At 45.1% G+C, this 22,330-nt stretch overlaps 2 protein-coding genes across 5 annotated transcripts; both read right to left on the reverse strand.

The window, feature by feature from the left end:
* Positions 1 to 7,296: 7,296 nt before the first annotated feature.
* LOC124313984 (Ca(2+)/calmodulin-responsive adenylate cyclase-like) lies at positions 7,297 to 17,677 on the reverse strand. Of its 2 annotated transcripts, none has more exons than XM_046778922.1 (12): positions 17,385 to 17,677; positions 14,637 to 15,870; positions 14,296 to 14,510; positions 14,054 to 14,231; positions 13,813 to 13,957; positions 13,186 to 13,440; positions 12,919 to 13,107; positions 12,557 to 12,835; positions 11,402 to 12,421; positions 9,966 to 11,325; positions 8,745 to 9,884; positions 7,297 to 8,642 (listed from the first exon to the last, which is right to left on the reverse strand). In XM_046778922.1, exons 2-12 carry the CDS (start codon positions 15,701 to 15,703, stop codon positions 8,416 to 8,418), a joined length of 6,075 nt encoding a protein of 2,024 aa, XP_046634878.1. In that variant the 5' UTR covers positions 15,704 to 15,870; positions 17,385 to 17,677; the 3' UTR covers positions 7,297 to 8,415. The 2 variants fall into 2 exon arrangements, with proteins under 2 accessions (XP_046634878.1, XP_046634869.1); XM_046778913.1 differs by having other exon boundaries at positions 13,186 to 13,464.
* Positions 17,678 to 17,878: 201 nt separating this feature from the next.
* LOC124315323 (protein FAM117B-like) lies at positions 17,879 to 21,000 on the reverse strand. Of its 3 annotated transcripts, none has more exons than XM_046780949.1 (8): positions 20,925 to 21,000; positions 20,350 to 20,640; positions 20,097 to 20,274; positions 19,686 to 20,019; positions 19,491 to 19,614; positions 19,310 to 19,414; positions 19,000 to 19,138; positions 17,879 to 18,927 (listed from the first exon to the last, which is right to left on the reverse strand). In XM_046780949.1, the coding sequence occupies exons 2-8, from the start codon at positions 20,630 to 20,632 to the stop codon at positions 18,600 to 18,602; spliced, it is 1,491 nt and encodes a 496-aa protein (XP_046636905.1). In that variant the 5' UTR covers positions 20,633 to 20,640; positions 20,925 to 21,000; the 3' UTR covers positions 17,879 to 18,599. The 3 variants fall into 3 exon arrangements, with proteins under 3 accessions (XP_046636905.1, XP_046636896.1, XP_046636886.1); XM_046780940.1 differs by lacking the exon at positions 20,925 to 21,000 and adding an exon at positions 20,773 to 20,918 and having other exon boundaries at positions 20,350 to 20,637; XM_046780930.1 differs by lacking the exon at positions 20,925 to 21,000 and adding an exon at positions 20,773 to 20,918.
* Positions 21,001 to 22,330: the final 1,330 nt, after the last annotated feature.

The following is a 22,330-nucleotide window of genomic DNA, read 5'->3' on the forward strand; positions in this document are numbered from 1 at the left end:
ACTTTCCTCTTTCTCACTTTTCTGGATTTTGAGGCTTTTGCATTGCACCCTTTTTATTGATTTTTTAGTTGTAATTGCTTTGCCATTTATATTAGTTCGCGTTCCAAAATTTTACATGTATGATTTCCAGGTGCCTAGAATTAGGCTTCATTTAGTAAGCAGCTTGTGAGTGTATACTCAAGACGACTTGGTCTTTCAATGTTTTGAAAGCATCCGAATTCTATAGTATTTTATTGCTTTCAGCGTTGGTGGCATGTATCGTTTCTGTTATAATAATATCTATTGGATTCGTTTATTTTGCGGAGGTCTTGTTAGTGTTTTCTAAATATGGCGGTGCAAAGCCAATTGTTTTCTCCCTGGAGGTTGGCGATAAGAAAATCAATCCTGTGTCATCTGTTCGAAGTCTTGGGGTCTCAATTGACTCCCATCTATCGATGGATGGCCAGATACGCTTCATCAGCAAGAATGGCTTCTTCCACCTAAGAAGAATTTCCCAGCTGAAGAATTTCCTCTCTAAAGCAGCCCTTGCTCAACTGATCCATGCTTTTGTCATCTCCAGGCTAGACTACTGCAATTCTCGTCTTGCTGGCCTATCGAGGGTTTCATTGGATCGCCTTCAACGTGTCCAAAAAGCTGCTGCTCGTCTACTTCATGGTACCAAGAAGTTCGACTCAATCCACCCCATTCTCTTTGATCTGCATTGGCTCCCCATTGTGTTTAGAATTGACTATAAGATTGCTGTGTTTACTTATCGTTGTTTCAAAGGCCTCTCCCCTCGATATCTTCACTCCCTTCTTCGCTTACCTGCCTCTTCTCGTCTAGCGTGTGATAGACTTATAACTGCTAAACCCCGCACAAAGACATATGGTTCTCGATCCTTTACAGTTTATGCCCCTAAGCTTTGGAATTCCCTTCCATCGACTGTCCGTAAGGCAACTTCCCTTGCCCAGTTTTGTTCACGACTTAAAACACATTTGATTACCGTGGCGTTTAAAGATGAAATTGATAACCGTGCTCGTCAGGAAAAGCGCCTTTGAACATGTTTATGGAAAAGGCGCTATAGAAGTTTAATACATTATTATTATTATTTATTTGTTAATGTTTCATTTAGTCCCCCTGCGTAACATGGAATTTTAAATCAATAAATGGTCAAAGTTCAATTCATAATGTCGGTTACAATATTTCTGTTAGACTGTTTGTTAAACTGGAATGAATAATCATTGACAAAAAATTTGAATCCAGCAGATCGTCGTTTATTGGAACAGCTTCGTGAAAACGTTGTCTTATTGCTTTATATACATGACATGGGCTTGAGTGTGTGTGTCTTTCATTTGGAAAAAAAGGTGTGTCACTTAAGTAGAGCCATATTAAACATTGAGTAAGTTATTTTAATTGTGTTTTTTTTTTGCTGACGACCGGAAGCGTTTCATTCAGTGTCACATTCAGAGTGGCTTGCTCCTTTGAAAGTAGCTGAGGGCCCTTGATTATTAATTTACATCCTACTACTGCGTCAGACGTTTCCCCCGGCAATATAATATTATATAGCACAATGAAATTGTTGAGGTAAAACAAGAACGAAAAGGAAATCATATAATAGCAATCGAAAACTTTGAAAATTGACCGCTCATTGGCGTGTGTCTTGATCATTCCACTTCAACAACCTTGTCTTCCTTCGACTAATCAAAGGTAAAATCCGATAGAAAAAATTAATTTTCAACGATTATTACTTTGGATTTCAGCTGGCGTTACAGCGTAGAGATGACAGAACAGCAAGACACCAAGGCCAACCAAATATCATCCAACGAGAGCTTCAACATGAAATGAAATGTCCACCAGGAAAATATATAACTAAATTCTCAAGTTTTTACAGTTTTTACTTCTTTATTTGGATCATTGGCGTATCAAACATGCTTCCGTTGAATGAATATATTTTGCAGCACGACAAATGAGATTTAGAAACCAAGAAACAATAGCAGCTTGGATGCTAAGAATGACAACAACAGAACTCGTCATCCAATACGATTGCGACAGGGAAATAAAGAAAATTTTGCACAGCAGTTCCAACCACTGCTACATTTTCAACAACCTAATTGTCCACAAGCCTTGGCTCTTTCATGACGTAAGTTTTTATTGTCTGAGTGGTATTCGAACCGAAAAATAACTAAGAAATTTTAATTTCAGATTGATGCCTCCAACGACCATGGGATATTGGCTGTGGCCCCCCTGATCCAGTGTTAGAGAAATTATACAAAACACATAGATGTTATTGGAGGAAGAAATATGAGCCAGCCGATTACTCAGCTGCTGGACAATTAAGAAAGGAAGATGGGAGCTAAGAAAGTGGCAGCGGAAAAGACTTTGCTGATTCAAAATTTTGCAAAAACCTCTATCAAGTCCCAGATGGCTGTCTACGACAATCAACTAAAATTCAGAACGAATCACAAGTTTCAATGTCGCCTATTCTGCCAGCTTAGCAATTTTAGAGGAGGTACTACCGTCTTTCTTGTTTTTAAGTTTAAAAAATCTAATTCACATCATTTATTGTTTGCCAATAGATAAGACGTATAAGATGAAACGGGAAATTTGGGTCCAAAATCGAAAGTCTTCGTGCAAAGCTGAAAACAAAAAAACAAGAGATATCCCGGCTCGAAGCTTTACTGAGTGGGTTGAGACTTCACGAAACGGTGAAAGAAAAAGTCGATAAGGTGCAAAACATTTGCATCCAAACGAGAGGGACAAAATAATTCTGTAAATTTAACATGTTTCGATAACAAAACTAACGAACTGATGTGTAGTTACGTCGCGTGCAAGTACTATCTAATTCAATTATACAATATGAATCCGGTTACACTTGAGAATCAAATTGTAAAATAAACGTCAGGGTTCCAAAAAAAATTAGGTGAAAACACTCGAATTTAGAATTAGAAAATTACAGAGTCAAATAATCGTGCCTAAACTTTTTTAATTTGAAACAATATTGACTTTTTATCCTTGATTTTACGACTTTTCAAATCTTTCTCTATGTAAATCGTGTTCGTCCAGTTCTTCCATCATTAAGTAAGTGTTTCAAGCTCACGGAATTGAAATCCTAATTAGAAAAAGTTTGATTTTATTACGATTTGACTTGTTTTGTGAGGTGTACGTCTAGTTGCATTTGTTTTTTGTCAGGCATTGGAAATCAATTTGACTAGTGTTAACGTATTTATTCTCATGAAATATGGATTTTCTTTTTCAAGTTAGAAAACTGCCTTTTGTAGCACAAACTCATTCATTAGCTTGACTACATATGTTTGCTTTTCGAAGAAGGTACTTGTAGTTTTCCTACCTGACCATCAAGATTGCAGGACACCATTTTATTTTTTGTTTTAAGCCACCTATAGATGACTTGCAACATATGTTTTTGTTTTTGTGCAACAACAGACACAGTTGGTGCCAAAAAAGACACAATTGGTGCCAAAACGGAGAATATTAGTGCCGAAACGGAAAGATTTTTAATAAACGAGGAGATTTTAAATAAAAGGGGGACCAAGCGTTTTATATGGGTGCCGAAAACGCCAAAATCGAAAGGATATGAAAAAGATGTACCGAAAAAGTCTTTTTGATATTCATTTTTAGACATAAGATATCTGAATAGTGATATCTTTTTCATATCTCCCTTATCGCTCTTTTTTAGATCCTTCAGATATCAATATTTTGATATCTTCTTGTTGACATGCTTTAGATATTGCAAAATGAACACACAATATACATCATTAAACATATATCTTATTTTTTATATGCATTTGATATAACACACATAATGCGAAATTGATATCACTTTTTCTATTTTGCTATGAAAACTTAGTATTACTGTGAAAACCCAAATTGAAAACAAAGAATTGCTTTATTTCTTGTGAATCACATGTAAATTTTTGTTATGTTACAAAAGGGCGATCAAGGAAGGTATTTTTCATACTGCATTCTTTTTTTCGGCACTCTTGATGAGGTTCCTTGTTTATGTGAATACTTCAACTGCTCTCCTGTTAAAAGTACTTTCACTTTCCAAGGGAAACCGACGTTTAACGGCATCTGAAATTTTAAAAGTAATAACAAAGTTTGTCAAATAGGAAGTTTTGTACGTATGTAGGCCCTAGACATGTGCATACGCACTTTTTATGCACTGGCAAGAATCAAGCGCATTGAAGGACGCCATCTTTTCTTTTTCAATGCCATAGAAAGTGTATGATTTCCATAACTCCGGACCAACTACGTGTCTGATTGTATTTGAGACAGACTTGTTGTATTTTCCGTCCACCACCAAAAATTCAAAATGTGCAACCTAATAAATTGTTAATTAAAATTTTAACATAATGCACGGAAGATGTGTGACAAAAGTTTTACCAATTTGTTGACGAATTCGGCATTACTCTTTAAAGCCAACTCAACTTCCACCACTTCCGCTACAGAGTTCAATGGGAACCTTGTTTTCAAACTGTTAGTAATAAACGAAGTTGACGAATTGCAAACTGTATCATCATTTACAGTTGTTTCATTGTTACTACGACTTTGAGTAAGCAATTTTGTCATTCCTGTAGACTCATATCTCTCACTCACTCTCACATCAACTCACATCATATTGACAACAATACCAAAAACATATCAAAATAATGTAACAAAAATTGATAACTATAATAAGATACAATTACGACATATTTTTCATAGCGCATTTAAAACAGGAAAGAATGTATAAAATAAAATATCAATTTCATGTCAAAATAATGTAAAAAATTGATATCTTTAATTAGATGTAATAACGACAACCGTCATTGTCATATCAAAATTATGTAAGACAAATTGTGTTATTTAGTAGGTCAATAATATATTCAAAATTGTATATCTACATTTTCATACCAAACAAACATCAATTTCATATCACTTTTGAGATGTAATAAAGTGTGATTTTCTACACATAAAATGGACATCTTTATTACATCACATCCGTGATATCCAAAATATTATACAGATGTCATGTTAATTTCATGTCACACTTTCAGGCAAGAATGTCAAAATGACATTAGCATATCAAATTGATATGGAATTGACATGACTGTGCTACCTGGGATCGTCATTGTTAGTTTCAAACAGTTGGTCTTGCAGGTATTCAGACAATTCACTATAAAACTACAAGTAATAGTCAGTAACCACCAAATAGGCACACATACACATATAACAAATAAGCAAACTTACATGAATATACCCCGTGATAAAACCTACTTCTCCAGTCATTTTAAGAACAGACCAGTTACTTTCTTCAAAGTACCTTAAAAGGGTTGGTGCATGAATAAGGGATTCCTTTGAAAAAAATATCATTAGAATCAATTTTTCACGCTGATTCTCATGGTATTTTTTTTTTATTTTTAAAATAATAATTTCCCCCCGTAATCTCACTTCAAAGTTGAGATTAGCTCTTTTAAAAAGGACCCCACGCCATTTTTGGTTGGCAATCCTTGAAATGGGATGAAGTTTGCTCTTTTTCCCTCTTTTCACCCTTTTCTTGCTGCCTATCCACCCCCTCTTTTGCCTTTAGGGCCTAGTAAGGCGAAAGACGAAAAGGGTGAAACGTACTGGACAACTCACGTACTGGACCAATTCTGTTTGGTTGGTTGGATTAGATAGTTTCAAAAAAACTAGGATTGTCGTTTATTGAACAACTATGATCAAAAACCTTATTATATGCATGATTGAATGTCTTTTCGTTTAAAAAATGACATAAACACTGAGTAAGCTATTTTAACTTTTTTCTAACTAATGGAACCGTCGTTTACATTAGTTTAATTACTTTTTTATGTCCTATGGGGCAAACAAAGAATATTTCAGAAACGCAGAATTGGTCCGAAATATTTTAAAAAGGAAGCTTCCGCATCTTCTTAATTAATTAAAAGAGTGCACTGTACTCACACTTTTTTTTCCGCACTTTCACTGATATCCACATGGAATTTACCCTCTTCAAGGGAAGGGTATTAGGACTGATATAGAGATTACATACAAGTTGTCAACGCAAGCTAAGAAACCAATTGGAACTCAGCCTATACATCTGTTAACAACTCCCCTTACGTATTTGTTGTCAATGTCAATGACATTTCATCCAACACTTTCGTAAGGCAGCGTTCCGTCTGGGCCGATCCAGAACTCCCACGACGTAAGATTATCACATCGTGACATCTCTATACAGCGATTCAGGCATGCGACTTCTTTCGCTGGTGCCCCCTTGAACCCCGTTTGATCCGTCCAATTAATCGGACATATTTCATTATATTTCTGTCGTGCAAGTTTTGGTAATAAATGTTGGCCCTATAATTTCGCTCACTTTTCACTTCACCCGTCCCGAGATTTGAACTCGTAACCTTTCGCGTGCGAAGTACAGTCGCTCTCCCACCCCCCGCTGAGGGTTCCTAAGTATCGATACAAAAGTAAATTATATTGTCATCAACATCCGATAAGATGGCGCTGTTCATCTCAAAGGAATTCTGGGAATGCTATTGATAAATGTTATAAGAAAAATTTAGAGAAAGCAATAAAAACATAAAACCATAAGAATGTTTTGAAATGTGTTACAAAAATGATAATAATAGAAAAAATTCAAACAAGGAATTTCCGATTATTTTCCCATGTACAAAATTTTTTTTGCCAAAAATTTAATATCAGATTATTTTTTTTCTACATCTTTTAGTTCATTTTTCATTTATTATTTTAAATATTCGATTAGCTAACTTTTCTCATTTTACCACAAGATGGCGTAGCAGTTTGTTTAGTCGTCTGCTAGTTTATTTTGCTATTTGCTTTACCGAAATGTCTTTGGAGTTTGTGGCTTTTGCATTGCACCCTTTTTATTGATTTATTTACTTGTAATTGCTTTGCCTTTTATTGGTTCGCGTTTCCAAATTTTACATGCATGAATGATTTCCAGGTGCCTAGAGGTAACTGGGCTTCATTTAGTAAAAGCGGCTTGTGACTTGTGAGTGTGTTTTGTATACTCAAGATGACTTGTGCTTTCAATGTTTTGAGAGCATCCGAATTATTAAGTATTAGATTGCTTTTGTTTCAGCGTTCATGACTTTATGGCATGTGTTTGTTTCTGTTATAAAAATATCTAATGGATTCATTTATTTGCTAATGTTTCATGTAGTTCCCCTCTACACCTGCACAACATGGAATTGTAACTCAATAAATGGTCAAAGTTTAATTCATTATGTCGGGTATAATATTTCTGTTAAACTGTTTGTGGAGCTGGAATGAATAATTATTGAAAAAGATTAAGATCCAGCAGATCGTCGTTTATTGAAGGAACAATTAACTATGGTGAAAACATTGTCTTATTGCTTTATATACATGACATGGGCTTGAGTGTGTGTGTCTTCTCATTTATAAAAAAGGTGTGTAAGTTAAGTAGAGCCATATTAAACATTGAGTAAGTTATTTTAACTGTTTTTCTTTTTCTGACGACCGGAAGCGTTTCTTCCACATTCAGAGTTGCTCGCTCCTTTAAAAGTAGCCGACTGCCCTTTTCGATTTATTATTTTACACCCTACTACGTCAGACGTTTCCCCCGGCAATATAATATTATACCTAGTTAAGTACACAATGACATTGTTTAGGTAAAACAAGAACGAAAAGGGAATCGTATAACAGCAATCGAAAAACATTGAAAATTGACCGCTCATCAGCGTAGTAACCGACGACATTCACAATTGAATTGAAGAGATAAAGGCACACCATTTTCTGTCCACTGAACGAAAAATAATCAATCGAAACACGCACACGAAAACAAAAACACGTTGATAATATCGGCGAGACCAAACACAAAAAAAAAACTGTCAAAGAAACAAAAAAAAAAAGCCAATGACGAACGAGCGAGAGATATGATGAGCGGGAGAGCAAATGCCAAAAAATAGGAAGAGCCATGCAGAGCGGCGATTCGAGAGAGATAGAAAAAAGAAAGATATTTTATGCAAAAAGACCAGCAGTTTGAATTCAATTAATAATCAAGACAGAAAACAGTTCTAGTTTAAAGATTCTTAGTAAAGAGGCTTGGGTCAACTGAATCACAGTAAATTCCAAAGAGAAAAACCAAAAAAACGGACGTGCTATAATAATAAATGCCCAGGTAGGGCAAGTCTGTGTGTGGCATTACAAACTTCGTAAAGCTGCGAAGAGAATTTCTTTGCTTTCAATCATTTTGAAACATTCAACACAATCAAAGAGAAGAGAGAAAAAAGAAAACGAGCCATTAGAAAATATCCAAGGTGAAATTAATGAATAAATGATGATGATCATTCATTAGCAGTTTTGAGTGGGAGAGCGCGGATGCCGGAAGGTATGTTGAAGGTTAGAATGAATTCCAATTTCTTCTTCTTCTTCTTCTATTTTTGACGTCCTTCAGGCGTCTTCGCTGTCGCTGCTAGTGCTGAGATTGCGCTGACTGGGCTGCCCAAAGCTGCGGGTTATGTGCTGTGAAACGCGGCGGATTTTGTCTTCTCCGCCAATCAGCTGCTTGCTGGCCGCGACGTCCAACGACGCGTCGTCGTACAGGTCATCCGACGCCAAGGAACTCGGACCGTAGTTGTCGTACTCGGAATCGTACAACATGCTGCTCGTCATCTTATCTGCGACATTGAATTGAAAATGAAAAACGAATTTAAATTTTTAAAATCCAACAGGACGAAATAATTCAAAAAGAAACAAACAAGTTCAGTCAAAAATTTTACTTGAGCCGATTCCGGAAGCGGATGGATTGTTGGTGTACGTCTCCAAATTGAGGATGGGTTCGGAATCGAAGAAGCGGGAGGAAGCGCGGGAACTGAGACTCGTGTCGTCGGCCATGTCGAAATCGCCGACGGGAATTCCGTCGTTCAATAGTGAATTGATGTCACTCAGGGCCCCTTCGGCGTCGGTGAGTCCGGCGTCGTTGAACACCGAGAGGTTCTCCATGCCGGCGTCGTCCGTCGTGTAGCCCGTCGACTCCACGTCGCTGGCCAGGCCGAAATGGAATTTGCGCCGCCGGTTGTGGCAGAGTTTCCTGCCGTTGCCCAGCGACGGGTGTTGGTTGTTGGAGCCCAGCAGAGGTCCCTGCGGGCAATCCTGGTCCTGGCCGTCTTCGTTGCTGTCGTCGTCCGACAGATCGTCGTCGTCGTCTTCGCTCCACTCCGACTGGCTCGTCTCCGCCTGAAGGGCCGCCGCGCTGGCCAGGATCTGGCGCACTTGCTCCTGCTCCCGCCTGACGTCCACGGCCTCGGCCACTTCTTCGCGCTTCCGCTCGTCGTCCGTCGCGTTCTCGTATTCACTTTTCTTGGCCTGGCTTTTGAGACTAGGGAAGAGGCCGCCGCCGCCGCCATCCGACCGCGTCGGGCTGCCCAGATCCAGCGGGAACCGGCTGGGCGTCAGTTTGGACGATTCCGTCAGTTCCGAGCCGCCCTGAGGCGATCGAACCGTTTCGCCGGCCGTGGCCGTCAGCTGCAGGGTCATCTTGTTCTCCTGCGGATCGAAGCGGAGCCCGAAAACGCTGCCAATCTCCGACGTGCTGCTGGGACTGCAGACGGCCGAACTTGACTTGGTTCCGTCCGAGCTGATGACCAGCAACTTGGGCGGCGAAGGAGGTTGCGAGCGCTGCTGTTGCTCCTGTTCCGTCGTCTCTCCTTCCTCTCCTTCTTCCTCGTCGTCGTCGTCGTCATCCACCCGGCCTTCCGGCTCATCGTCGTCGTCGACAAACTCGAAACTGGCGCAAGATTCCGCCACGCAAGACTCGGCCATGATGTCGGAATCGGCGGCAGTGGTCCCCGACTTCATCGAGCGGCTGCTGCTTCCGGCCGTCGTCAATTTGGGCGTCGGCACTTTCAGCAAATGCAAATCTGCCATCCGACATTCCCAAAATAATTATTTGTTTTTCAAATGAATCCGGAATCAATCAAAGTTGTGCAAAATCATTTTACCTTTGAGTTCGATCGCTTCCGTCGTCGATGCGGCGGAAGCCATGCCGGCCGTCGGCATCCTAGAGGGCGTCGATTGGGCCACCACTTCGGGCCGGTGCCCGTTGGCCGTGAATTCGGCGTTCATGCGAGACCAGGCCTTTTCGATGTCCAGGCTGAGCGGCAGGAGCGACGGAATACGGAAATTGGGTGACGTTCCGGGACTGTCCGGGTCGACTTCCGCTTCCGTCTTGGTGTAACTCTCGTCCGACGAGCTGTCCTCCGTCTCGCTCTCACTTCGCTCGCTCCGGTTGGCCGAGCTGACGTCATCCGCCGACGAGTGGATTCGCGTCGAATAGGCCTCGCCCCTCATCGACGAACCGATTCCGGACAGACTCTCGTCCGACCGGTGGCGGAAGTTGCGGCCCATGGCTCGCCCACTGCTGCCCGCAGACGAAGTGCCGTGCGGAGGAGGTGGTGGAGGCGCCGGAAATTCGAAAGCCGGTCGGCCCGGAATTCCGGAATTTTGACCACCACCGCCGCCGCCGCTTCCGTGCTGGTGCTGCCTCTTGAGCGGTGGGGCGCTGGGCGATTTCTGCAGCTGGATCGGACCAGCCGTCACCGTCCTGACCGAGAGACCCATGCCCAGAGGCGATCCGCTTTCCGTTTCCGAACAACTCCGGATGGGGCTGAGATTCTGCAGTTGTTGTTGCTGCTGCAACAACGGCGGCGTTGGCTGATGTTGCATCTGCTGCTGCTGTTGTTGTTGTTGCTGCTGGTGGTGGTGGACGCGGCCGTTGCTGCGCGGCGGAGTGCTGCTGTGCCGAGGCACCGGCGGATTGGGCTGGATGCTGTTGGGAATGATGACCGGCGGCTGTTGTTGTTGCAACTGCTGCAGGTAAGGATTCTTGGTGAAACGAGGAACTTGGTGGTAGGCGGAAGTGGGCGGAGGTGGCGGAATCAGCGGCGGGGCCATCATCTCTTCCGAGAGCGGATGGAATCTCGGGTGGAGGGCGTCGTGCATGGGACTGCGCCTGTCCCGGCTGCCGCTTCCGCCGCTGTTGCTCCGGCCGACCGGTCTGAGCTGGACCAGCGGCCCGCCAACCATTTGCTGCTGGTGATTCTGCTGGCGGATCTGCTGGTGGACCAGGGCCAGCGGCGTAATGACTCCGCCGTACATGGAGGCCATGAGATTCGAGTTGTTGTGGTGACTGGGCTGCTTCATCATCATCATGGCGATGTCGTCCACCCGGACGGTGGCCGGCTGCTTGCGGTCCGTCAGGAAGTAGGTCGTCATCTCGCCTTTGCCCTTGACTTTGACCCGCCCACGGCACTGGAACTCGTACGGCTGGTGCCTCAGCACTTGATACACTTCCTCCGTCACCTGTCGAGTGGTGAATTTTCATTCCGGAATGATTTGACAATTTCATTTTTATTTAGGGCGGCAAATTTAAAATTACCTGAGTGTGGTTGGGTAATCCGGTGGAATCCATGCGACTAGCCACGTTGACCGTGTTGCCCCAAATGTCGTACTGCGGCTTGCGGGCGCCAATGACGCCGGCCACGACCGGCCCAATGTTCATGCCCACCCTGAGCGTGAAATTGTTGTACGAGTTCTCGTTGATGCAGAGCAGCTTCTCCTTCATGGCGAACACGAATTCCACCAGGGTGGCAAGGTAGAAGGAGGCCGTCACGTTGGCGTCCGTCTCCACTTGGCCGATCCGCATGTCCGGCATCAGCCCGACGGCGGCCATGTAAGTCGAGCCGACCGTCTTGATCTTGTCGACAGAACGGAATCGCTCCTCGCCCAGCAGCTCGTCAAAGTCGGCGATGATTTCGTTCAGGAGCCGCAGGCACTCGACGCCCTGGTTGTTGCCGTCCAGCTCGATGTAGAACTCGTGGAAATTGGTGATGGAGGCGAAGAGGACGCCCACCCGCGAGTAACTCTGGTGGTACAGCTCCAGGTTGCTCCTCGTGTTGTGGCCGTCCTGGCCGAGGAAGTGCTGGGCGACGTGGGACGGCAGCAAATTGAAGAGGATCCGCCGGTTGCTGTGCTGCAGTGCGTCCATCTCCTGTTTCTCCTCCTTGGCCTGGCTCTGCCACAAAAAGTCCAGCCTGGCCGTCCACTCGACTTGACGGCCGTGCAGGATGACGCCCAAGAGGAAGAGCAACAGCTGGAGGGAACCCAGGGCTCTCAGAGGGATGAGGGTGCCCGTCCGGGCGTCGTAGCAGTCGAGGATGGGCCGATGCGTCAGGTGGAAGAGCATCAAATAGACGGACGTGACCAGGATCAAGACGACGCCCTTGACGACAGCCGGAAGACGCAGAAAGATGGCCACGCCCAGGAATCCCAGCACACCCGACAGGATGATGTAGTGCGGGAGCGGGCAGCTGCGGTGATCGGCCACGACCGACCCGACGGGCGGCGTCGCGTTGGCAGAAACTGCGGGGGTGCACGTGTTTTCCGGCCTGCAAGTGAACTGTCCGTCCACGGATGGAATGGAAGAGAATAAAAATCCATCAACCGATTAGAACACTGTCCAGTCAACTCAACTGGAAAAAACACAAGCGGCCAAGAAAGATAAATTATGAATTAAGATAAACGAACGACGTACGACGTTGACTTGGGCGACGGCGCACAAGAGGACGATAGTGAAGACGGTGATGGCCAGCCGGAAGGCGAACGCGTGCGTCACATCCCAGCGAAGCCATCGCAGACGGGCGGCCAGCAACATCATGAGCAGGACGGCCGTCCAGACGAAAGCCGTCAGAAACAGGAGCAGAAGAATGAGGGTTCGAGGCAAGACGGCCAGCTGGACGCCGCCCAAAAAGACGAGCAGGACCAGACTGCAGGCCAAGGAGCTGCCGAAACTGCTGTCCGCATCCCGTTGGTACTGCAGACGGACCAGAGAGCAAACAGAGACGTTAAATGGGCCAGACATTGCAAAGCGGATCGATGGGCGGATGTTTGACGTACTTGTTCCTCCTTGAGCGAGTCCCGGAAGCAGAGGGTTAGAGCGTGGACGTGATTGGACTTTTCCTGGCCCATCGAACGGGCCTCGATGGCCTGTGCCAGGAATTTGTTGACTCGGTTCGTCGGTTGGTGTTGATGGAAACTGGCGTGGCGCTTCTTCAGCGGCCGTTTGGCCTTGTCCGTCACCTTGTTCTGTTAGGCGGGAAACATAAACAAATAAACATTTTTAGTTTTAATTAACCGGACGTAGTTTGACTGTGACGTGCTAACCTTTTTGTGGCCGGCCGTGCTCCCGCCGGAATTGTGGCAATTGACGCCCGGATTCTGTTGTTGTTGTTGTTGCATGTTGACGGAATGGACGGATGGGGCGGCGGCGATGTTGGAGAATGGAACCTCGACCGAGTACTTGATCGAGTGCAGGAGCTGGACCACCACGTTCGACACGTTGCGGAACGACAATTTGCGTCGCTGGTTGCCTCCGGATCCGCTGCCCGGTCCTCCGCCTTGACCCAGGGCGCTCCTCACCTGCAGCGTGTTAAACAAGAGCGGCTGGATGTTGTTGTTGTTGTCGTTGTTGTTGTTGTCGGTTGCAAAAAAAAAAGCGGAAGGCCAAAACAAGAAATGCGGATGGGGGTGGGGCAGAGAGAAAAAAGGGGCAAAGTTTCGTTCGTTAGTTTGGCCGTTGCTTAGAGACGGGCAGCGATTTGTCGACATCGATTAGTTTTGGCACGAGAAAGGGACGGACGCGTAAGCGGACACAAAAGCGGACACGCAGCATGCGGAATCGAAATGTAAAAACAAGGACCAAAAAAAAGGAAGAAAAAAAAAGGCTTCCGGCCCTTCCGGCGCCAATTGTGCGAAATGTGCGACGCCAATGTCAATCGAGTTTCTCGTTACCTTGCGACGGCGGGCGGGCGGGACAATAAAGTAGGTGTGGACGTTGTGGTCACGCAGGTACTGATTCCGGGATCCTCCGCTGCCCGGCTCCACTTGATACTCGCCGTGCAAATGGGCTAATGTCGATTCGGTGATGTGCACTCGCCTGGACACACACACAAGGTCATCAATTTTCATTTTCCATTTCCAATTTGCATAGGTAAGACAAATGAGACGGGCAGACGCTTGTATATAGACATACCCGGGCTCTCCGCCAGCTTCCATGGCGTTGGCCAGGGTGACGTCATTGGACCAGACGTCGTACTGCCACTTGCGCAATCCCAGGACTCCGCAGAGGACACGGCCCGTGTGAATGCCCACTCGCATGTTGAGACGGACGTCCGTGGCTTCGACGACCGAGGCGATGGCGTCGATCACGTCTGCACAAAATTTACATCAACCAGTCAATCAATCAGTCAACTTCCATGCGCCGGAAATAAATACCCAGTCCCATTTCGACGCAGCAGTGGGCGTGATCGGATCTCGGGTCCGGCAATCCCGACACGCAATAGTAGCAGTCGCCCAGGATTTTGATCCGCAGGCAATGATTGTCGCTGGCCAGTTGATCGAAGCGGCCAAACAGCTCGTTGAGCAAGCGGACCAGCTCCTGGGCGGTGCACTGAGATGCCAAGACGGTGAAACCGACGATGTCGGCGAACCTGGAACGGCCCAACGGAAATGAAATAAAATAAAACCCCCCAAAAATGTGTTTGGTTGGTGCTGGAGCGGGTCCAGGGAATGCCGGAGGGGAAGGCAAGGCGGTGGAATGGTCCAATTATAATTACAGAATGCTGACGTTCTCGTGGCGCTGGATGTAGATCTTGTGGAACTGGCCCTCGACGGGGGCCATCAGGTCGGCCTTCATCTCGACGGCGACGTGTTGCGGAAGGACCGAGAGGAGGAGCCGTTCCAGCTTCTCGTTCTCGTCCTCAATCTCCAGCCGGGCGGCGATACAGTTGCGGGTGTCCAGGAAGGCTTTGCGCTGGGCGTTCTCCATCACCATGTGGAGGAAGAGTCCGACCGTGTTGACGGCCAGGAGGACCAAGCAATTGCCGAGGATCTGCTGCCAGGCCAGCCAGGGTAAGGCCGTCGGGAGGAGAATGACGACGGCCAGGTGCATCGAGCCCATAAAGGCCCCAAAGACGGTGGCCAGCCAAGTGGGCAGTGGAAGAAGGGCGTAGGCCACGAAAGTGGCGAAGACGATGGGCCACAATCCCTCGGCGGCCGCCACCGTGGGCAGAGGCGGAGGCGGTGGCGGAGGCTGGATGACGTCCGTCAAGTTATTGACCCGCTTGCCGGCCTTGCCTTTGCCTCCCCTGGGCGGACGAGTCACCACCATGTTGGCGTCTTTGCCCAGCGACTTGCTGGAAGCCGAGGCCGACGGATCGACGGCGTTTTTGACGAGTCCCAGGGACGGCGAGTAGGTGGAAGTAGCGGCCACGTCTTTGGGCGCCGTTCCGGCCCAGCTGGCCAATGGCACGGGCAGACTAGCGACGCAGAGGGCTGTGCAGAGGGCCAGGAGAGCGTAGGCCAGCCAGAGGAGATGCGAGTCGTGTCCGTTGCGGCGGATGATGAGGAAGGCGAGCAGGGCGGCGCAGGCGGCCGTCTGGAGTAGGAGGTAAATGCCCTGGACGGTGGGGCTGCCCCTCGAGTACCAAAAATGGAGGCACGAGAGAACGGCGCCCATGACGAGCAAGAGGACCGTGCAGCTGACGACCGAGGCCGTCTGCAATCGGCAACTGTAGCGGCCGTAGAGCGTTTCCAGCTCGTCGTTGGAGAAGCGGTTGCGGTTCAGCAGCCGGGCAAACGCCACTTTCCTGTGCGTCGGCATCGTGTTGACGCGGTGATCCATTTCGATTCGATTCTATCGTCCAGTTTTTCTTAAAAAAAAGCCAAAATTCGTGCCGACTGGAAAACACAACAACGTCCGGTGTGTTTTCACCTATCAATCAAAAATGGCCGACCACACACTGTCCGGCTCAGTCCAGCATGGCGGACAGATTTTTTTTCTTCCTCGTCCTGCAAATCATAAAATAAAAAGGACGACGTGATTAGCTTTGCAAGTCTTAAACAGATGTCCAGTCAAATGCCACTGGGAACCGTAAATCAGGATTACCAACATTTCTTTATTTTGTGTTATTTTTAAAAGAAATTCCGGTTAGCACTTTTGTTATTCCTTCCTCCGAAAATAAAAAAAAAAACCGCAAAATATAAAAAAAGAAACGGGTCGACTCTGTGTGTGTGTGTCCAGGGCCGGACACAACTGACGTCAACAACCCGCCAACTATAATAGACTTTTGGTAAAAAGTTCAACGGTATTTTCTACTTTTTGGTGGGTTTTTTGGACTCTTCCGAACGATCTTGACTTTGGAGCGTGCCGGCAGCGGACGAGGTTTCCCCTCCCTAAACAACAACAACAACAACAACAACTTTTTAGGGCGGCCCAAAAAGACTAGTGTGTTCTATTTCCGTCGCCGGTCGCAACTTTCTTTCAAGACCCGACGACGACACTGCAGAGGAGCGAAATGTATTCCAATACGAGGATCGATAATGAATTGTTGTTGTTGTCGAAGAATTTTTTTTTTTTTCGTTCGTTCGTTTGATTTCGCGCCGACTGGACGGAATTTCACGTTTCGAAACATTCCGGCCCGAGTGATAAGTGAAAGATTTTCAATCTCCACTCGACCAGAAATGGTTTGGGGGGAGGGGAAGGCGTCGGTGCGTCTGTCAACTGTTTTTCGACGACCTTCTTCTTTTTTTAGTGGCATGTGTTTCGGCGATGAAAAATGATTCGTTCGGTTCAAGGGCTCGATTCCAAATTTGTTTTTTCTTCTCTCTCTCCCTCGGAAAAACTAAAAATATACACGACATTAACACACACAAACACGGCCCTCCTTTTTTCCAGGAGCCCTCCCCCATTTCACCCCTGGCCCCTTTCTAAAGGAGAAGAAGAAGACAACATTTTCTGTTAACTTGTACACATACAAAGACTCTGATTATATCGCAGAGGTTTTTAAAGTACAGACCTCCCCCCTTTTTGACTTGATGTTCAAATGGGCCGTACTGGTTCCACTAGCCGTTGGGGGTTTTATTTTCCGAGACGGTACCTACTGAACTGATGACCGGATGTGCACTTTTACCCTCGTTTCGAATGTTTTTGTTTGGACCAGACGGTCGGCATTGTCACGCCGAAGGAGAGAAAAACCTTTTTTCTTTCAACTGGACATCCATCGCCAGCTAAGGGGAGGGGGTTGGAAGAAAAGAGATGGGGCTAAACAACACCTGCAACCCCACACGGCCGATAATCAAAAGGAGGAGGAAGAACATACCAGTCGTAATTAATAAGAATTTGAAACGCTTTTTCCTTGTTGCGAAATGGTAAACCTGTACGATATTCGAGAACTTGTCTGCCGTCGTCTAAAATCGAATTACCCCACTCGTTTGGACAGGAAACTCTGGTCTGCAGCCAACACTTGGGCAGATTAGAAACGTGCATGTGAACAAAAGAGAGAGAAACAAGTTGAAATACTCACACGATTCGATTAATACAAGGTGCGAAACAAGAGTGTTGGTGTGCTGCGGGCTGAAATGTTTCTCTCTCCACCAAATTATTTGACGAAAATGTCGGGCACTCGCTGCTGTCGAATAATCCAACTATCGAGTTTCAGCTCTCTTCGATCGCGTGGGAGATCGAAGCACCCGGAGAGCCATCAAACATTCACAAAATTGTTTCGATTATCTGTGCAAGAGAAGAAATAAAAGGGACACGAAAAAAAATTATAATATCGGAGACAATCACACACTAGACACAAACGGGACGATCTCCGATTTGCAACTGACACAATGGATTCCCTGCTAATGCCCCCAAGGGGAGATGGGGCACCCAGCGAAGCCTCTTCTCACTTCTAACTGCGCATCTGCCAAACGGCAGATAAGGAACAAATATTCTGGAATCACATTACACCGACCCGAGTGAAAAAGTCATTAAATTGTTTGACGACAGACCACATCTCGTTAACCTTGGCGATTTCAACAACTTCGAACGTTTATTTTATTTTTTATCATCATTTCAATCGTCAAATATTAGGATGCGCGCGAGAGAAACAAATTTGATGAGCTCACACACATCGCACAAATAGTTTTGTCTTTTTTTTTTGTCTTCCAAAGGAGGCCAACAATGTGGTCGTGTAAATCCTGTCCGCCAAAATAGTTTTAGATTATTAAGGATTGCAACATTCCCGATTCAAATTATTAAAAAAAAATAATAATCAATAACAGCAAGGACGTCCCGAATTTAAAAGGATTATTTGTTGTTTGTTTTTAACCAAATTCCAGTGCTGTGTGTCTCGTGTTTCAAAAAGGCTTTCCTCAGATAACCTCTCAACCAAAAGAAAACAAAATAAAAAAATTACACTTGAAAAATACAAAAAAAAAGCCTGGGTTGATCAAAGAAGAAATTTTAGGCGTCAACAAAATAATTTTGTTTTTTGAAAAAAAAAAAGGGCTGGGAAATACTTTGCACGAAAAAGGAAAGAAATAAATTTTTTTCTTTTTTTTTTCAGCAAAGTTCAACTTGTATAACCAGAGGAACATAGTCCCGAAATGCTGCTGGATGGGATTCCAACAATAGAAATAACTATGGGCCGACAAAAAAAACCCTAAAAGTTCTCCGGGCCGTCCTTTTTTTCTTCCCCTTTTTCTCTCTCTCACCAAAATAAAAAACTCGGCAACTATTTTCAGAGAAAGAATCAAATGGGCTGTCCTGAGGGAGTGGCGGGAATCATTTGTAAGGCTGCGGAGGAGGATATCTGTTGTTGTTGAATGGGCCATTGCGGAGGAACGCTGCTGGAACGGTCGCTACATTCACCGAGATTCGATCCGTGAATAAGGCCTCCGCTGCCGCCGGCGCCGCTTCCGCCAAACAAATGCGAACTGCTGCTGCTCTTCATGGCCGACGAGAAGGATGAAGAGTTGAATTTGTTCAGCGAACAAAAGGCAGAGCTGCTGGACGGCTGCAGCACAAACTGGGAGCTGGGCTTTGGCGGACAGTAGAGCGTCGCCGCGTCCTGTCCGTTTCTAATGGATGGCAAAAGGTAATCGTTAGTGACACGCCCACATCAATCGGCCGACGAAGGAAAGTATATATACTTGACGGTATGCTCGACGATTTTGAGCGTTTCGACTTTCTCGCAGCCGTCGGGCGGTTCTCGGCACAGGAAGCGGTTCCTTGGCGAAGTTCCAAGTGACAATGCTTGGAAATCTTCCGGCGATAAGGAATTATAGTCGCCTAGATATACACATACACCAAACGGAAATGTCGACTGTACTCGTGTGCGTCTACGCAAGCTGTCACCAGCTGAAAAAGTCTATAAATACTTGCAAAGAAAAGAAGAACAACCCAAAACAACCGGAGGAGGAAGAACGACAACAAAACAACCCAAAAAGTGATTACGCATACCAATTTCTTCGGCTGTACATCCATCGCTGGGCGGTCGAGACGAAGAATGATGATGATCGAACACCCAAACGGATGGAGAGACGGATCCACATGGCGAGGAAGTCCCTGAATGAGAAAGAGAGAAAAGGCACCCCATTATCATACCCAAAACGTCTGGTACTCTTGTCTACTCGATATTCACCTGACGAAGAATTCGTAGAGTACGCTTTGACAGGCGTTTGTGTGTCGACACTGCGGCAAGAATTGTTGCGCTTAAACAGTTCGGCAATCGGAGCTCGATGCCCATCCGGCGTCGGTTCCATCACCTACAAACCAGACAAAAAAAAACAATTAGAAAAGTTCATTTGTTGAATTGACTTTTCAACTTTGTGCTGACCTTGTTGGATGTCGTCTCTCCGTTGCCTCTGCAGACCAACTTCTCGATTTCGGTGTTGAAACCTTCCACCGAGTTTCTGGCCCTGGAGCTCTGCGTCGTGGGCGGCGGGGGCACTGGGATGGCTCGAGACTTTTTATTATCACTGGACGAGCCGAATAGCGGTAGAGCCGGATGTTGCTCCGTGTTGGTCGAGACTGCCACACGGTTGGGGGAGATGGAACCCGAAGAATACTGCTGAATTAGTGGTGGATTAAGACCCTGATGGCCCAGAAAAAAGCGCTGCTTTTGCTTCCTATCACGACTAGGGGAAGACTCTACACCTCGGCAAGAGAACCTTCAAAACGAGAATGAATGATTTTTGGCTTTAATGGTTAGGACAAAGTAGAATCAATGTCTGAAACAGCTCATTACCTCTTCAAATCAGCCATCCATTCCTCTGGAGTTTGTGTGGCTTTGTCAAGCAGAAGATTTGACTCGTAATCTGCTGTTCCTCTGGGCCACTGGCCTTTCAGATAAATGGCATCGAGGGAAGCAGTTCTCCTCATGGATGGGTAATCATCAATCTTTTGAGTGGGCTCAGGGTTCTCCACTGAAATCAATGAATTGAGGATGTTAGTGGATGAAGAAGAAGTAGAAGCTTGTATTGTAGAAGAAAATAGCAAACCTTTGATTGGAGTAGGAGACCATTGTCTCATTCTCCAAGGTGTTTGTTTAGGTATTCCACACTGTAAGGTGTTAGCGGGGCTAACAGCAGTGTGGGGCAAATTAATTTTGCTCCATGCACTCTGAGATGAGTGGGTGAGATGTGGGTCTTCTGGCACATCAAGGATCACACTTTGACTCATCAGACTGACTGGAATTGTTGCTCTGAGTGGACCACTTGATTTGTTTGTGCTGGGCGATCCATTCCTTCTCAGTTTCTGGGATGGCTGTGTATTGCTAGTCATTTCTACTACTGTGAACAAAAAATAAGAGTGATTTAGATCCAGCTAGTCGATACATGTAAACTGCAGTGGCGAATCAAAGAGACCAGATTAAATCAAGATAAACCAAACGTTTTCTGGCAAATGCCGGAAAAAAATCTTACATTTTAATAACAACGTAGGCTATTCTGTGAGATCTGAGGGGACTGAGAACTACGAAGATATGAAAGTAGCCCTGATAGACGGTCGTCTTTACGACATAGCTTGAAACGAGCTCGTAATTTAATACTATGACCAAATCCGAGATATCTTGTACCTTCAATAAAACAGCCCGATATTTCTCGTGATGCAGACGATATTTACGATACGACTCTGACGCCACCACGTGGAAGAAATAATCAATGATTAAACAAACAAATCTATTTCAGAAAACTAATTTTACAGTTAAACTTCTCCACAGTGTCTCTAGTAAAAAAGAAGTTGCTAAAATTCCAAAAAACATACTGACAATAAGGTTTTGATTTAAGTGAAAAAGTAGTGAAATGAAATCATTCGGCAGTAGGCTGACTGCCCAAATTCAGGAAATAGCATTGTTATGATTCTTTTTTCCTTTGAAGAGGCCACAACAAACAACGAGGCATTAAATGTGACCTTCAAAACACATGCTCCCACTTATCTACACACAAATCCGTTAGGAGAAAAACCAACAATAGTTGAAGGTTATGTGTAATGTAGATATAGTTGTTCCGAAAAACCCAGTTCCTATAGGCTAGCTTGAGAAGAAATATTGATACAGGACCATGAATAAATACAACTTGATAGGAGAAACCTACACAAACCGTCCTTTCCAAATGAGCGAACATCAGCAGCTATGTTAATATCGATCAGTTTATAGAGTTTTGTAGGTCTCCGAAAGTTAGCTTGGGTAATTTTGGAAAATCGATGATGTCCGCATTCCCAGACACATAATTTTGCATGCTTTTCAGCAAAATTGTCAACTGCTAATTGATGATTGAAATGTTTTAGTTTACCATTGTTAAATTAGAATATTGTGATGCTACAAGAAGTAATTAATCCATCAAATTGTACACTGCATCCATCTTTCGAGTCGTCTGGATATTTTCTGGTCTGACAAACTACAAAAATTTGGAAACTGAAACTGTTGAATATTAACTAAATTGAGACTCACGTTTTTGTTCACTGTGATTACTTTTCTTTGTATTTTAGTTTGTAGCACAAGTAAGTTCGTGATTCGAACGTATTCAAGTAGCAGACTGAGTTACACACACAGAGAGAACACTCGATGAGAGAGAAGAGAGGGTAGGGAGGGAGTTGCCAGATTTACACAATTTAGGATTGACAACATAAATTCAACATCCCCACTCAAACCAAAATTGGGTGAACTGATATATCTTCCTTCTTAAGTCCTGGAAAAGCTGGACCAGCAAGCGCCTTCGTTCCGCAAGTTGTTCTTTGGTTCCGACGTGACTAACCACGATACTTCCATCCGTTTGTTGCTCACGAACATAATGATATCGTACGTCAGTATGTTTTGTGTGGCGATGAAATTCAGGATTGGACACCAACTTGAGTGCTCCTTGATTGTCGCCAAAGAATGCCGCAGGCTGCATTTTCGGGTTGCACTCCAACATCTCGAATCGGCGAAGAATCCGATTGGTGTATTGCTCCTGAGAAAGATGAATGACACGGCGGGTGCGATCC

The sequence above is a fragment of the Daphnia pulicaria genome, chromosome 1 (assembly GCF_021234035.1).
Source record: "Daphnia pulicaria isolate SC F1-1A chromosome 1, SC_F0-13Bv2, whole genome shotgun sequence".
NCBI classification, from domain to species: Eukaryota; Metazoa; Arthropoda; class Branchiopoda; order Diplostraca; family Daphniidae; genus Daphnia; species Daphnia pulicaria.

Coding starts and splice junctions, on each gene's coding strand:
- LOC124313984 (XM_046778913.1), bottom strand. CDS start 15,703: ATGGATCACCGCGTCAACACGATGCCGACGCACAGGAAAGTGGCGTTT. Junction 14,232..14,295: donor CTGCGTCGAAATGGGACTGG/GTATTTATTTCC, acceptor AATTTTGTGCAG/ACGTGATCGACGCCATCGCC. Junction 8,643..8,744: donor CGCTTCCGGAATCGGCTCAA/GTAAAATTTTTG, acceptor TCAATGTCGCAG/ATAAGATGACGAGCAGCATG.
- LOC124315323 (XM_046780949.1), bottom strand. CDS start 20,632: ATGACTAGCAATACACAGCCATCCCAGAAACTGAGAAGGAATGGATCG. Junction 19,415..19,490: donor CTCTACGAATTCTTCGTCAG/GTGAATATCGAG, acceptor TTTCTCATTCAG/GGACTTCCTCGCCATGTGGA. Junction 19,139..19,309: donor ATGTACAGCCGAAGAAATTG/GTATGCGTAATC, acceptor GTGTATATCTAG/GCGACTATAATTCCTTATCG.